The sequence below is a fragment of the Melanotaenia boesemani genome, chromosome 1 (assembly GCF_017639745.1).
Source record: "Melanotaenia boesemani isolate fMelBoe1 chromosome 1, fMelBoe1.pri, whole genome shotgun sequence".
Taxonomy (NCBI): domain Eukaryota; kingdom Metazoa; phylum Chordata; class Actinopteri; order Atheriniformes; family Melanotaeniidae; genus Melanotaenia; species Melanotaenia boesemani.
Genome location: NC_055682.1, coordinates 11,150,923 through 11,165,871, shown reverse-complemented (window position 1 = coordinate 11,165,871; position 14,949 = coordinate 11,150,923). Strand labels below are relative to the sequence as shown.

At 41.1% G+C, this 14,949-nt stretch overlaps 1 protein-coding gene across 8 annotated transcripts in view; it reads left to right on the top strand.

The window, feature by feature from the left end:
* Window positions 1-14,949, top strand: part of myo9aa (myosin IXAa) — a 103,229-nt gene that overhangs the window by 81,786 nt on the left and 6,494 nt on the right. For 7 of the 8 annotated variants that reach the window (XM_041981648.1, XM_041981396.1, XM_041981481.1 and 4 more), the window contains 15 exons: window positions 1,773-1,913; window positions 2,377-2,416; window positions 2,494-2,616; window positions 3,669-3,749; window positions 3,950-4,060; window positions 7,620-7,742; window positions 8,337-8,486; window positions 9,901-10,208; window positions 10,643-12,328; window positions 12,609-12,708; window positions 12,929-13,138; window positions 14,026-14,123; window positions 14,215-14,342; window positions 14,444-14,664; window positions 14,760-14,876. In XM_041981648.1, coding sequence (XP_041837582.1) covers window positions 1,773-1,913; window positions 2,377-2,416; window positions 2,494-2,616; window positions 3,669-3,749; window positions 3,950-4,060; window positions 7,620-7,742; window positions 8,337-8,486; window positions 9,901-10,208; window positions 10,643-12,328; window positions 12,609-12,708; window positions 12,929-13,138; window positions 14,026-14,123; window positions 14,215-14,342; window positions 14,444-14,664; window positions 14,760-14,876 — 3,637 coding nt within the window. The remainder of the gene's footprint in view (window positions 1-1,772; window positions 1,914-2,376; window positions 2,417-2,493; window positions 2,617-3,668; window positions 3,750-3,949; window positions 4,061-7,619; window positions 7,743-8,336; window positions 8,487-9,900; window positions 10,209-10,642; window positions 12,329-12,608; window positions 12,709-12,928; window positions 13,139-14,025; window positions 14,124-14,214; window positions 14,343-14,443; window positions 14,665-14,759; window positions 14,877-14,949) is intronic. The other variant, XM_041981562.1, reaches the window with a different exon arrangement.

Sequence of the window (14,949 nt, the reverse complement as noted above, 5' to 3'; positions counted from 1 at the left end):
AAAAAAAAAAAAAGAAAAAAAGGTTTGTTTAAACCACAACCTGACCGCTGGTGTTTTTGTTTGTGTTCTGGGCAGGTGGCTGGGTTTCACCTTGAGGCCTGAGGTTTCAAACCCTTCATTAAATGAATTCTGCATGACACCAATTTCATTCTCTCCTGCTTTGGAAACCACTGCCCCTGCTGGTGATATTCCTCTTGGGAAACATTTTCCCTTTAGAAACACAAACATACAAGGCTATGAAATGCAATATAAAATTATACATACAGCAGGTCAAACCCATGCAACACTGTCAAAAGGACAAAGTTACCCCGTAAAATAGCTTCAAATTTTCCCCAGAGTCACAAGCTGTTGTTATACGGAATATTATGCTTCAGACTGTTAGAACCTGCATAATGCCATTAGACAATGTCAGTTATATTACAGAGGAATCCAGAGTGGGCTGTGTATTATTATGTAATCCTAAAAATACTTATAAAAGTTGAAAAACTTTTTAAAACAAAACTATTTATGCCAAAACATATTTAAAATTTGAAAAGCCATTAATTATAGTGAATCTGTGGGCTTAAGGATCAAAGCTTCACCAAAATCCTTTTGTCTCTTGAAGCAGCTTCCAAGAGACAATACCTTATCTCATTAGAGGCATCTTGAAGTAAATCAACCAATAGGTTTGGTTGACCAGACAAATATTTAGTTGTGCCAAAAACTTCATACAGAACTTTGCCTGCTTAGTAGGATGATGATGACGGTGGGGAATACGGTTTCAGAGCTGAGGTGTTGGAAAACAGATCTGAGCAAAGAGCTTATATGAGGGCTTTGCAAACAACTTATATGATTGTATCTGCAGCTGATGTCAAAACGATAAACTAATCAGTTTTCCAAAGGGCCAACTGTGGAAAACTGACGTGTCAGCCATGTCAGCTATGTGCTCTTTGTTTTGTACTTAAGTGCAAAATATATCTTTGTTCTACATTAACGTAGGTTGGTTTTTATATCTCTGTTTTTCAACTTTTTTTAGTTCTGTGTAGCTTTTCTTTGGTGGCACAGTACAAGTATGAAAGAATTATGGTCAATAAATTGATAAATAATTAGTAAAATAGAAAAACAAGGTGCCGCATTTATTTACCTAAACAAACAGGTTCGAGCTTCCAACTGGAAGATAGTGGAAAAGTAGATACACTTTTGTTATTCATTATTTATCCTTAACTAATGTCACAAGTCTGTTTAAAGACAAAAATATCAGGATTCGTTCTGTGAGATTTGCAGAAAACGTCACACAGTGGTCGACTCTCCCATCATCGATATCAGACGCAACTCGGAGAAAAACACAAAAACATAGTTACATTACTGATTCTGTGACGTCCGCTCCCCCAGTCAGTCTGTCCTTGTGTCTTTGGGCAAGTCACTTCACCCACCTTGCCTCCAGTGTCGGCATCGCTGGTGTATGATTGTGTACGAATGCTCAGTGGTGGTCGGAGAGCCCATTGGCGTGGATTGGCTGCCACATTTCCATCAGTCTGCCCCAGGGTGGCTGTGGCTACACAAGTAGCTCACCATCAGCAAGTATGAATACGATGTGAATGAATAGTTGATTCACTGTAAAGCGCTTTGGGTGCCTTAAAGTGTTACAGAAATCTAATTCATTATTATTATTATTATTATTATTACCTGCGATGCTGTAAATAAAATGGTGAAGGACTAATATATGCTGAAGTAAATTGAGAAAATTGTAAGTAAAAATGACTTTAATTTCTCTTGGTGTGTTCTGTTTAAAGGAGTTCTCCGGGCCTCGGCTGGAATGGGCGTGTTGGTCGACACAGTCGCTTGTCGTCCAGCAGCTCCACTGCTGAGGAGGACGGTATCTTTGTCAACTCTGCCAGCAGCAAACTCCTGGAGAGAGCGCACGACATCCTCATGTCAGTAGCAAAACACATCAACACTCACCATAACACCTTGAGCTGGTTCTGGTGATCCAGCGTTTCCTTTACCGAAGTGTTTGTACTCAGAACACCGCCTACTTTCAGTATCATTTTGATATAGTCACAAACAATACACATAATATGTAATTTAAGACTGTATCTAGGCTAAATAAAGAACCAAGAGACATCTGTAAGCCTGACAGAGTTCAAACATCTGCTCTGCTAAAAGCTCCTTCAGTGATCACAACATTCCTACCAGCTCAGTCAGTGCTGTTCTGTTCCTGACCCTGACCTCTGACCTCCCCACAGAGGGAGCAAGAATTTCCTCTCCAGAGGGAAGAATAAAGTCCCACTCTACCATCAGATATGACCCTCCTTGGGAGAATTTCAGGAATTGAATGAATGCCACTTGACAGTAAAAAGAAAAGTACCTTCTTACCTGTTTTTTTTTCTAACACAGGAGAAACAAAAACTACAAATCTAAGCCAGTTCTTCCAAAGGTACAGTGTTTGGTTTCTTACATATAGATTTAAATCTTAAGTTTCTTTATCCACTGACTTTGACTTTATTTCTGCAGCATTTACTGAATGTCAAGTCACTGAAGTACCTCAGCAAACTGACACTTCACGACCGCATCACCAAGTCGCTGCTTCACCTCCACAAGAAGAAGAAACCACCCAGTATCAGTGCACAATTCCAGGTCAGACACACATTCACCGGGCACTCAGTGCTCTCATGGCAAGAAATAACCCTATATGCTGCTTGAGCTGGATCGAGGAATCCCCCTCCAGCTGTTCATACTATTAAAAAAAACAACAGGTGTCCTTTACACACACGTAGCACTGAGAGGAAACGTTGCCACCTTTCTGTGCCTGCCCGCTGTCTAAACCCTGGTTTTGTCCAGTGTGTGTGATGTGTCCACTATGTTGTAATTACCCACCCAGAAGTTATGGAAGTATGACACCATGTCTGGTAATAATAATAATAAAAAAATAGCATTTGGTGAGAAAGTTGTAAAATAGCAGTTGCTCATTCACTGACACACCCTTTGGACACTCCTCTCTACAAACGAGACAGTGACGAGATGAAACTGTGAACAGATCATTTTTTTAAAGGAAAATCAAGTTTGATCTGAAGAAAAAAAAGAGCTCCTGTTTAACTTCATGAAATCAAAAAGATACACTTTTCAAAATTTGCATCCTGCTTTTTGTTTCTTTAAAAAGATCTTGATCATAAGTCATGAAAAAAAACTGACAACCATAACACACAAGAAATTTCAGAACAACTATCAGCAATAAAAAAGAAAAAAACTCACAACATATATTTCCCCTCTGATTTCTTTGAAAGTGAGCAGTGTGCTGTGGCTGTTGGAGGCCCCTCTGGCAGGCAGGCAGGCAGGCAGCCCGGGTCCATGTGTGTGGATGACTTCACTTTCCACATCCTGTCCTGCACTGATTGCTTTAATCTCCAATGGAGGGGGGAGAAGAATGAATTCCTCCTGCCACTAAATTATCACACACATGCTGACACACGTGTTCATGTTTTTCCACACAAAATAACTCCACATGAAAATGTGTTTTTTCTCCTTCCTCTGTCGGATCTGCATGCTTACAGAGAAACGTCTGGAGTAATGCTAAAGCTTCTGCAACTGTTAGTTGCAGATGGGTCAGCCTGTCAAACAGCCTTGACGTGTGTTGCAGCCTGTTGTTTGCTGAGAAGTTTGACGACTTGTTTTTGTGTCTCTTCCTTCAGGCCTCTCTCAATAAGCTAATGGAGACTCTGGGTCACTCTGAGCCTTATTTTGTTAAATGCATCCGTTCTAATGCCGACAAGGTACAGTATGTTCACTCCAGACAGCGGCCACTTCGGCTGCTCCGGTTTAGTTTTCAAAGCATTTTTTAATTTCCTTTGAAGTTGGAGCATTTTTTAAAGCTGTTTATCATTTCCCCCTCTTCTCTCTCTCTCTGACCTCTGCTTCCCTCAATTCTTTTCTAACTTCTCCTCAATTATTTCTCTTGCTTTCCCTCTTATAGCTGCCCTTGCGGTTTAATGATAACCTGGTGCTGAGGCAGCTGCGTTACACAGGTATGCTGGAAACGGTGCGAATCCGGCAGTCAGGTTACAACATTAAGTACAGCTTCAAGGTAAACACATGTTTACAAGCATTTTCTTCTATGTTCTAGATGTATTTTCACAGGAACTATGCTGGATATCTATTTCAAAGAGGGAAAAATAGACTTATACAGTCATCCCTTTGTGTATTTGTCTGCAGAAACATCTCTTCTGCTTATGTTTTCTTTGTTTCTCTTCATCCTGCTGTGCACAGAATGTGTTTGGTTTGCAGTCTTTGGGCAGAGGGTGTATGGACACCCGCCAATGAGAGCATGTGGGTGTGAGGAATATAAAATTGAAGTGATATGTTTAATAGCCGCCTCCTCCTCATCCTCCTCTGTTCTGTCGATGTCAGATCTTTGACAAAAAGTGAAGCGGTTTAGAAGTTGCATTTCTCTCACACTACATCTTTAGGTAAAAAATGTTGAGATACATGGAGGAATAATTTATCCTGAAAGAAATTTGAGGTTGTCACACCACAAACTAACAGTGCAGCAAAGTATCAGTGAAACAATGCAAAACCCATATGTACAAAGTAGTTACGTCAGTAATAAAGATTTAAGATTTATATATTAGACCTGTTTTTCCAGATGGTCACTTAATTAAAAAAAATGTATGCACAGATGGCTGTTAACTTAGTACATCAATTTTTTGTTGTTTTTAATGTGAACATTTACTTAAGAAAAAAAAATGGCTGTGTAAAATTTACAGCTTTGTTGTCTGAAATACTGTATAATATTAAAGGGATACTTCACAGTTTTCTGAGCTGGAAAGCTTCTGGCTTGTTGTGATGGCACACTATTTAGAACGTGCACCACAGCTGATTCAAAAAAGAAACACAAGAGGACATTATCGGAGGAAGAGGGGAAGATAAAGAAAAAGTGACGGAGCGAGAAAAAAAGAAGAGTCAACAATGGAGTGACTTCACCTGGCTGGAGAGAGCTCACTGCATAACGATGATTATTCAGACACAGGTTCCTGAGTCTGGATATAATCTCCAATGTCAGCAATTGCTGAAATTCTGTTTTTAACGGTATTTGTTTCCTAAGACTTAACTTTATCTAATCATATTTTCCAGAAGTCACAGACTCGGTAAGCTGCTTGGTCAGAGATGTTTCTGTCTCCTCTGTGCAGCCGTGTGCAGGCCAACACAGAACCTAAACAACATTAAAGTTTCCAAGAGTTTAGGTGCCAGCAGTGAATTCATCTCCAGGAAACTTGTTATTGATGTTGCTCAGATTAGGGTTACATTGTGTGATGCGTCAGGAGGGAATTAGTGGGGGTGGGAGGCGGCAGCCATCTTTAACCACAGTGGCTCTCACAAGGATGATGTCAGCTGTGTGACTAATAAAGCAGATTGTGTTAAAGATTGGAAGTTAGCTGTTGGACAGTTTTAGGAGTGGCTCACTCCCTACTCTGGTTTCTTCTTTGGTTAGTTCCCAGTTTGTGGTTTACACTGTTTGTTTGTGCCAATCACGTCTTGCTGATGTTTTAGACTATGATTAGATCATTTTACTGGTTTGTTAGGGAGTCCGTTTACCAGATAACAGTCATGTTTTCTATTAAAATCAAAGTTGAATCTACTTTAGGTTTTATTTCCCAGAAATCTGAGATCTTTGCTAAGTCTCATCCCCCTATCAGAAACAGTGTAGGGTAAAGTTATTTTAGTTATGGTGCTGAACGTAAATAAGTAGATCATTAAACTTAAGATGAATGAACCAGACTCTGTCCATAACGTGTCCATAAAGCCACACTACTGAAATGACTGATTTTCACAATGTGTTGCCCTCTAATAAAGGATAATTCGACCTGCTTCTTGTTTCTTCTGAGTTTTCTTCAGCCAATAAAAGCCTGTCTGGTCTTTACACATGTTTTATCTCTTACCCTGTCCATTTCTTTCTTTCCTTACTTCATTTCTTCCAATAATGTCTTCTTACGTTTCTTTGTTGAATCAGTCATGGTGTGCATCCAAGACGTCGTTGCTGGTGTGTGGCATGGTGTCATAAAGTGAAACTCAGCTGTCACGTGATGCTTTGGGCTGGAACACAAAGTGCGGCTTCTCTGATGGCCCCTAGAATGTGTAAAATGAATGTCAGTTTGCAAAAAAAAATGAGTCAGAAGCATGGAGTTTAAGGTCGAAAGTTATGTAGTGTTGCATTAAAAGTCAGTTTTACTTATATAGCACATTTAAAATGACAAAGTTGACCAAAGTGCTACACAAAAGTAATTGTCTGTGTACAATAATAGTAATAAAACTCTAAATATCATAGAATAATGCAGAAATTGTAGTCAATTTCCCAAGTTTAAGCTGATGGTACCCAGACTTTGTGGTTTGTGACACCTTTAAAAATAAGAAAAGAAGATATTTAATTATTTGTTTAATAGGAAAAGTTCAAACTTATCACATTTTTTTACAAAAACTGGAGACTTTATTTGAATGGTCACTGATGGTTTATTCTTTCCTTTTAGAATGTTTTTAAATACAAACCCTATGTTAATCTTGCAATTAACAAAGGCAACTTGCACAATTGTGAAGGCACCAATGATCCTGAATTATATATGCAGATTTTGCCATTCCGACAGGATCTATACTTAGGGAAAGGTCTTGCTTATTTGGACAAGGGAATGCCAAATTACATTTCTGCACTTTTTACAACAGCATGTCTCTGGAGCTCAACTGGTCTGCCTGCAGTCCAGACCCACTTTAAATACTTGATGCATTACGAAACACAAATTTCGACAAAGACTGTTTAGCAGCTGGAACTTTGTAACAAGAATGTGAAAACATGTTGTTTTCAAACCTCCAGTTGGTTCCTCAAACCCCAAATGCCAGAAATTGTTATAGAAACACAGTGCCTTAAATGATTTTCAAATAATTGTGTGGGTTTCTTTTTCAATTTTTTGGAAATGTTGTCAAAATAAGGACATTTCTCTTTTATGTTCATGCACCTTTAGTTAAAAAGCCAAACTCATAAATCTGTGTTTCAATGATCTCATTTAGATAATTTTAGCACCAGACATTGTCATTTACCAGAAATTCCTCACAACATATTTAGCGCTGCAGTCTGCACTAATGAGAAATGTTTTGAGGATGGTATCACTTTGGAGGACTCACCCGGTCTGAACAGAGCCCCTTCATTGTCCTCGGGTATCTGAAGCGCTCCCCATGCTTGTAATTGTATAAACACAGCATCTGTTTGCCTGTCCACCCCCTACAGCCCAGGGAGCAGATTGTATTGAATTCAGACAATGAGCCTCAGTTTGAAGAGTGGGAGTTCAGCATATTTATTCCATGATGTTTGAACCCCTGCAAATATGGACTTTTACCTGAAACCACATGTTGGTTGATCGCTTGTTCACTGAAACTCTGCTAAAGGGATGATGCAGGCGGCTGCCTCAGTTTCTGCTGCTGGTCAAGATTTACGGCTGATATTTGGCCCATTAATCCTGTACTAGAGTAATTGTTGGATAAACGTATGATTTTAGCAGATTTGTTGATGTAAAATATTACTGGACAGAAACATGAATAAACAGAGCTGGTTGCACAATAAACACATTTCTCATTAACGCCTTCTCCGATTCTCTTGAAAGGATTTTATCCATCACTTCAGTGTGGTGTTGCCAGAGGGCACCAGCGCCACCAGAGAGGGTATCCAGGAGTGTCTGGATCAGCTAAACCTGCAACCAGAAGGCTATCAAGTTGGGAAAACAAAGGTATTAATCAGCATGCAATGACTTTAAATTTAATTTAATGTATTTTCACTGAATTATAACTCGTATCATGTGGGGAAAAATATTCTACAGCTAGCTGAGTAGAAATTATTAGGCAGCAGAACATAAGGGTAGGGGAATCATTTGGTGAACAAAGATGATGTAGAGGGTGATACTGCTGCTGTTTCCTAAACTTTCACATGAAACTTGAACTTTTTTTTAACTGTTACATGCTACAAGCTATAAATAAATGGCCCAAGGTTGATGTTTTAGATGACCTCATATTACCTGAAAGCATCCTCCCGGTGAAGAAGGATGTAATGTAGACAGTGTCCCATGTTTGGTGTGTGAATGAATGGGGCGTGATGAAGGGGTCCAGGCTTCTGGGATGTGTGTCTATATAATTAGAGGATCATACCTGACATTCTTGTGTCCGTGTATCCGGCCAAAGATTTCTCAGCTTTGTGTATGTGCCTGTGATTGACTGTGAGCTGTTTTTATAAAATTTGTGTGTATATATATATATATATGTGTGTGTGTGTATCTCTTTGTTAGCAGCCTTGCCCTGTGCTGACCACATTGCTGTCCCTCCCCCAGGTGTTTTTGCGGGAGGCCGAGCGTCAGCGGCTACAGGCCGAACTCCACAGGGAAGTCCTCAGACTCATCGTCATGCTGCAGCAGCGATTCAGAGCCCATCTGGAGAGGAAGCAGTTTGTCAGGATGAGAGAGGCGGCGGTCTGCATCCAGGTACAGAACAGCGCTTTACATCATCACCACTATTCCTTCTAATTGATATCTTACATCTGAAAATCCCACATTAGTTGTTTTCACATCTGGGCGTTGATGATCACCTTTCAGTCATTAAAATCACAATGTGATCATATCGTAGTTGTGACATCACTGAGCAGACTTAAAAGTTTTGTTCAAGTTTAGAGATTCAATTTATTGAATTTCCCTTTGGGATTAATAAAGTATTTTTCATTCATTCATTCATTCATTCTGATTAAAGTCTAATAGCTTCAGGTTTCAGGTTTTTGCTTTATTCCCATGTTGGTAACTAGTTCTGTGTGATGTAAATCATGATAAAACACATTTTCATGCATCATATGTTTTCTATTACTTTGCTTGCATTGTACTGGTCACTTTATTAGGTACACCTTGCAAATACTAGGTTAATACCCCTTTGCCTTCAGAACTGCTTTAATTCTTCATGGCATAGATTCAACAAGGTGTTAAAAACATTTCTCAGAGATTTTGCTCCATATTGACACGTTGGCATCACACAGTTGCTGCAGATTTGTCTGCTGCACATTCATGATGAGAATCTCCCGTTCCGCCACATCCCAAAGCGGCTCTGTTAGATTTAAATCTGGTGACTGTGGAGGTCATTAGAGTACAGTGAACTCATTATCATGTTCAAGAAACCAGTTTGAGATTATTTGAGCTTTGTGACATGATTCATTATCCTGAAGATGGATTTACTGTAAAGGGATGGACATGGTCAGCAGCGATACTCATGTAGGCTGTGGTGCTGCTTGGTTGGTACTCAGGGACCCAAAGTGTGCCAGAAAAATATTTCTGCACACCATCACACTACCACTACCAGTGGATCCATGCTCTCATCTCTCAGTTCTTTACTTGTATTATTAATTTTTCATGAAAAAAAACAGTTTTGTTACTGTTTAGGTTCAGCTCTGATGTGTACATTCATAGTGGAGGTGGGTAGACTTGAGGTTTTCCAGGGATCAATGGATTCAAGCGGTTTAGTCACAAGCTCCCATTAATGCTTTTCACTATGAAAAAAAAATCAACCTAGATGTAAAGAATGACCAAAAAGTAATAAACAATGAAATAGAAAAATAAACTGAAATATTTACCCATCCTCAGAGTGATGATCTTATTAATTTAGTTAAAAAAAAAAAAAAAAACTGGTGACAAATTTTTTTTCTGGATTTTGACTGTATTCTCTGATTAATGAGACAATAATGAAAAGATGCACAAAACCCCACAAAAATAATTCCCACTTTGATATATAGCATATAATTGGCATATTTAAGAATATTTAAAAAATCCTTTAAAAAAATGTTAATATAAATTAACTAATGGGAAAGTTTGATTGTCAAAACTATTAATTGTTGATTTATTCTCATGTATCTTGCAGAAATGGTGGCGTTCTTACCAGTCAATGGCGGAGGAAGATGATTATGACCCCAGTGTCCAGGAGGGGGCAGCTCTGTGTCTGCAGTCACACTGGAGAGGTTACAGAGAGCGTCAGAAGTTCAGGCTCTGGAGGCAGGCTGCTCTGGTGCTGCAGAGGGCATGGAGGTTCTGGCTGTATCGCCGCTGCTCAGCAGCTCTGGTTATTCAGACAGCCTGGCGCTGTCATCAAGCCAGGGAGGCCTACTTGCATCTTTATGGCACCGTGGTACAGCTTCAGGCAGTTAGCAGAGGTTTCCTCTCCAGGCAAAGGTAAGGTATACTGTTAAATGTTTACTGATAGAGAACTTAGATTAAGCAAGCAGAAACACATACTGTGCCATTTTTACAAAGGCTCACTCCTCTGAAAATAGCTCCTTTTTAGAGTTGCATGACTGAGTGATTTTACTAAAGCTTGTGAGAAACCAGATTAATCTTTGCACACAACTCCAGCAGTGTATTTGGGCTTTGTTCAGTGTGCAAACAGACTGGTCAAAGCATACCATTATGAAAGCAATCTAACCCACAGCAGTTCTACAATCAGCTGAGCAGCAGAGAGCAAGACTTTGCATTTCAGACTGTGGTTATTTTTTGAGATTTTGAATTAGTCTCCTAGATAACTTTAGCTTTGTGAAAAGTTCCATGATACAAGGTAAAGAAAAAGATTTCTGATAGTGTTGTTACATCTTTGCCATTTTGATTTTCAGCTTCAAAACACTGAGAGAACAGAGATTGAAGGAGAAGAAGGATCAGCAGGAGAAGCTGCTTCAGCTCCAGAATGGCCAGGTGAGCCACTCACCTGGAGAGGAGGAGGAGCCGAACAGAATCATGGGGCTGGACCTCAGCACTTGGGAGGATCGCTCCTATGAGCAACGAGAAAGGAGCCTCCACACACTCAGCAGGGGGGCAGTAAAGGAGGAAGCAGAAGACGAACTAGCAAGGACAAAAGAGAGCCCCTCCATTGTGGAAACTGAGGTGTCATCCTCAGTCCCAACATCCACCGTGATGGTGAGAGAGAGGGCTAGAACTCTTGATGAGCCAAGCCAGAAAACCACTCGGGCCAAGAGGGAGAGCCGACGGATGAGAGAGCTGGAGCAGGCAAAGTTCAGCCTGGAGCTCCTCAAGGTCCGGGCAAACAGCGGTGGAGCTTCATCTCCCTCTGAGGAGCAGCGCTGGTCTGTGGAGCTGGGGCCACCAGCCAGTCCACCTCTTTGCTCACCCCAAGGCACACCTGACAGCCAAAGCTCCAAAGGCAGCTTTGAGCTCCTCATTGTTGATGATGAGCCCCCCAAGGCTACAGAGGAAGTCACAGACAGTGAGGACACCTGCTCCCCTCTCCCACCTGCTGCTCCAGAACCTAACGTGAAAGTTGTTTCAACAAGTCCGAAACCAGCTGGTGTTGATGTCCAAGAAAGGAGCCAGAGTCCAGCCTATATGGACCTTTCAGTCCCTTCTGCCCCTTCACATCCTCCCAAAAACTACCTCCCGACTTTTTATGTTCCTGCTTGTGAAGGCAGCACAGTTATCTCCCCTCATCCTGCTGAAGAACCTCAGAGAAACAAAGAGGCAGCTACTTCTACGACCACCACTTACATCACCAAACCTCTAAAAGAGAGACGAGAGTCAGCCCGGCGACCAGTGGTGGTGGTTATCAGTATGCAGAAAGAAACACCGCTAAGTGAAGAGCTCAGTGGCCTAGTCCGTCCTCCTTTAGATGCTCGAGACTCTGCAGCCATGACAACACCTTCGTTACAGAAACCAGTTCCTGTGCCTCACGTTTCTGCTCCTCAGGCTGACCAGGCCATCATAGAGAAGCTGGTGCGTCTCAATGAGGAGAAGGAGGTCCGCCAACGTAATCAACAGCAGCAAAACGAGAAGGAGATGATGGAGCAGATCCGACAACAGAAAGAAGTGCTGGAGCGGCAGCGCCTTTTGTTCGCTCAGTGCGAGAGAGACATGTTTGAGAAGCAAAGAGGAGAAACTTTTAACAGGATACAGCAGAGCAAACATGGTGGCCACGATTTTGCTGGAACCGCAACCTCCAGTAAGCCCCTTAGACCCGGATCCCTGGTGATCGAAATAACACCACGGCTACCACCACATGGAAGGACGCAGTCAGACTCCTCTCCTCCAGGTGGATATAATCGTGGTCAGGAATGCCACCCCCAGCTGCCCCCTCCACCTTCCTCTGTTCCCACAGTAAGGCGTAAGGACAGCAGGCCTGCTGCTGAGGGCTGGGCACCCAAACTCACACTTGAGTCCAGGGATGGAGGAGGAACCAGAATGAGAACAACAACCAAGCAGCCACCAAGTCATCCAGGCACCACAGTCAGTATAAGCGATAAGCCAGGCAACATCTTCTTTTCCCCAAAGGACAGAGTGGCCTTTATGGCGTAAGTAGTCACATTTCCATTTTTTTCAAATTATGACGCCCCCTCAGTTGTACTATGACTAAAGTATTGTTGCAGTTGCTTCCCACAACACCAATTTTGTCCATCTCAATTTATCCCCAAAAAAGTGTCAAAATGCCATTTTCTAGGTGGTTAATCATATAATTAAAAGTCTGTACTTAGTTGAATTTACATTAACACAACTGCTTTCTTTCTCCTTATTAAGGCCACAAATAATTGATAGAAGACTTTTTACTTATGATTTCCTCTTTTTGTCCCTTAGTTTTAACAGTGGTGCCGCCACTAAAGAAGCACCTGCAGCCGTTCCCACAGAAGGACCCACAGCAGCCTCCAAACCTTTTAAAGGAACAAAAGCCCGGGAGGTAAGCTACCTCTTTTTTTTATTATTATTTTACTAAGCCACCTTTTAATTTAGCATGTGTTTTGCAGGTTTTGTGTCATGAATAAATGAATTTTGACAGGATAATTTTTAATCTTGCACTAAAGCATCACAACTGACTGGGACGAGGATCAGAAAGCACTGAAGCTTCTTCAGTAGTTTTAACTTTTTAAACATACTGTTGTCGCCTCTGCTGAATCCAGGTTGGCAGAGCGGGCCATAAAAAGAAAGCCAGAATGGCACGGACCCGCTCCGACTTCCTCACCCGTGGCCTCTCTGTTGAGGGTGATTCAGACGAGGATGACTATGACGCCGACAACCTCCTCAGCCCTCGTCATTACACTTTACCCCTCTCCAAACAGAACTCTACGGAGGCAGGCTTAACGGAGTCTTGTTTCAGTGACTCAGACATGGTAAAGGGCGCCATCAGAGCCACCAGTGGCCCACTCTGCTTTGTTAAAGCGTGCCTTTTCTTACAATTCTAACCCACTCAGCAGAGAGAGCATAGGTCTGCATCTCACCTCTGACTCAAGTACTCAAAGCTTCCACAAATTTCTCTTTTCTAATAAAGTAGTCACTTTTTCAAAGAGCGGAAGACATTTCAAAGGTATTTCAAAGCAGATATTTCAAATTCTATTTGATTTAGTTTCAAATCCCATTTGAAATATCCACTTAAGTAGTTTTGTGTAATAAAACCATAAAGCTTTTCTTTCCATTGTTTTAATGTGTTTGAAGACTTGGATTTAAGCCCATCATAACCTTTGAAGTCAATCCCTCCAGTGTACTTTTGACTAAATTTGACAATTTTTTAAAAGTTATTTTCCCTGGAAAATATTAAACATTTAACATAGTTGTGTTTCTAACATTTTTTGGCTCCTCTTTCTTTCACAGCTGTGGTTTATTTGAGGTTTCTTCCAGGTTAATTAGCAATTCTTGCATGCACTTTGTTACTTTTTCTCCCTTGGCCGATCACGCTACTCACAAGTGGAAATCTTTGAAAAAAGGGCTCAAGCTGTCTTGTCCTAACAAAATCCTCCCGTATTTTCTTCTTCTTTGTTCTACATGTTATCTTTCTGTGGTGTTACCACTGCTTTGTTATATTATAAATGCTGTAAATAGTTCACTTTTTTAGATATACTCAAGACATTCTGGTGAATGTAAAATGTGCAGCACTGATGATGTGATAGTGCCATCTGCTGGCTTAAACTTGCTCCCACATGCATGCTTGACTACATGGAAGGGAAAGATATTTTCTTTCCTTTTGGTATCTGGTTAACTGTTGACTGATATCTTATTTCAGCCTGCAAGCTCTGAGGAGCAAAAGAAGATGCACAAAGCCATGTCATCAGGAGATCTGGGGAAAGTGGACTCACTGCGCAAGAATGCACAGGATGGAAGGTTTGTTACTTTAGGATTTTAAGGAGTTTTTTTTATTATTATTATCATAATTAAGTTAAACTTATGTGTATTTTTAACGTTCATCAACCAGGGTTCGTAAGATGCGTTTCTGGGGGAAAAGCAAGTATGGAGATAAGAAGACATCCAGAGAGAAGTTGATCTGTGGGGCTGATTCACTGGATGGAGAATATGGAGACACTGGGCCGTTGCTGGGAGAAGGTGAGATATTCATGTGAAAGAAACTTGGCTTTACCCACAAAAATAAAAAAAAAATTCTATCTGTCTTATCAAGTTGCTACTGAAATTTTCTCACACATCAGGTCAGGAAAACATGTCGCCACCCTGCAGCCCTGATGTGTTGCTAGATCGAGGGTTCAAAGATCTCAAGGAGAACAAGGAGCCGTCTCCCAAGGTGAAGCGAAGGCGGAGTGTGAAGATCAGCAGCGTGTCCCTGGAACCTGCTCAGTGGCAGAACGACGCACAGCAGATCCTCACCTCCACCAACGACTACAGGAGCATGAACGAGTTCCTCATGAAGAAGGTGCAGCCAACACCTCAGATGCATTGGGGTAATGGGGATTATTTGCTTGCAGGTGAACTTTTAAAACTTATGACTATGAAACTTATGACTTCCAGATCAACGACTTGGACACAGAGGACAGTAAGAAAGACACCATGGTGGACGTAGTGTTTAAAAAGGCTCTAAAGGAATTCCGTCTGAACATCTTCAACTCCTACTCCACAGCACTTGCAGTAAGGGCTGATACCTCTGTTTTCATGACTAAATATTAGGCAGCTACTAAAAATAAGTATTGTTTAAGTTCAT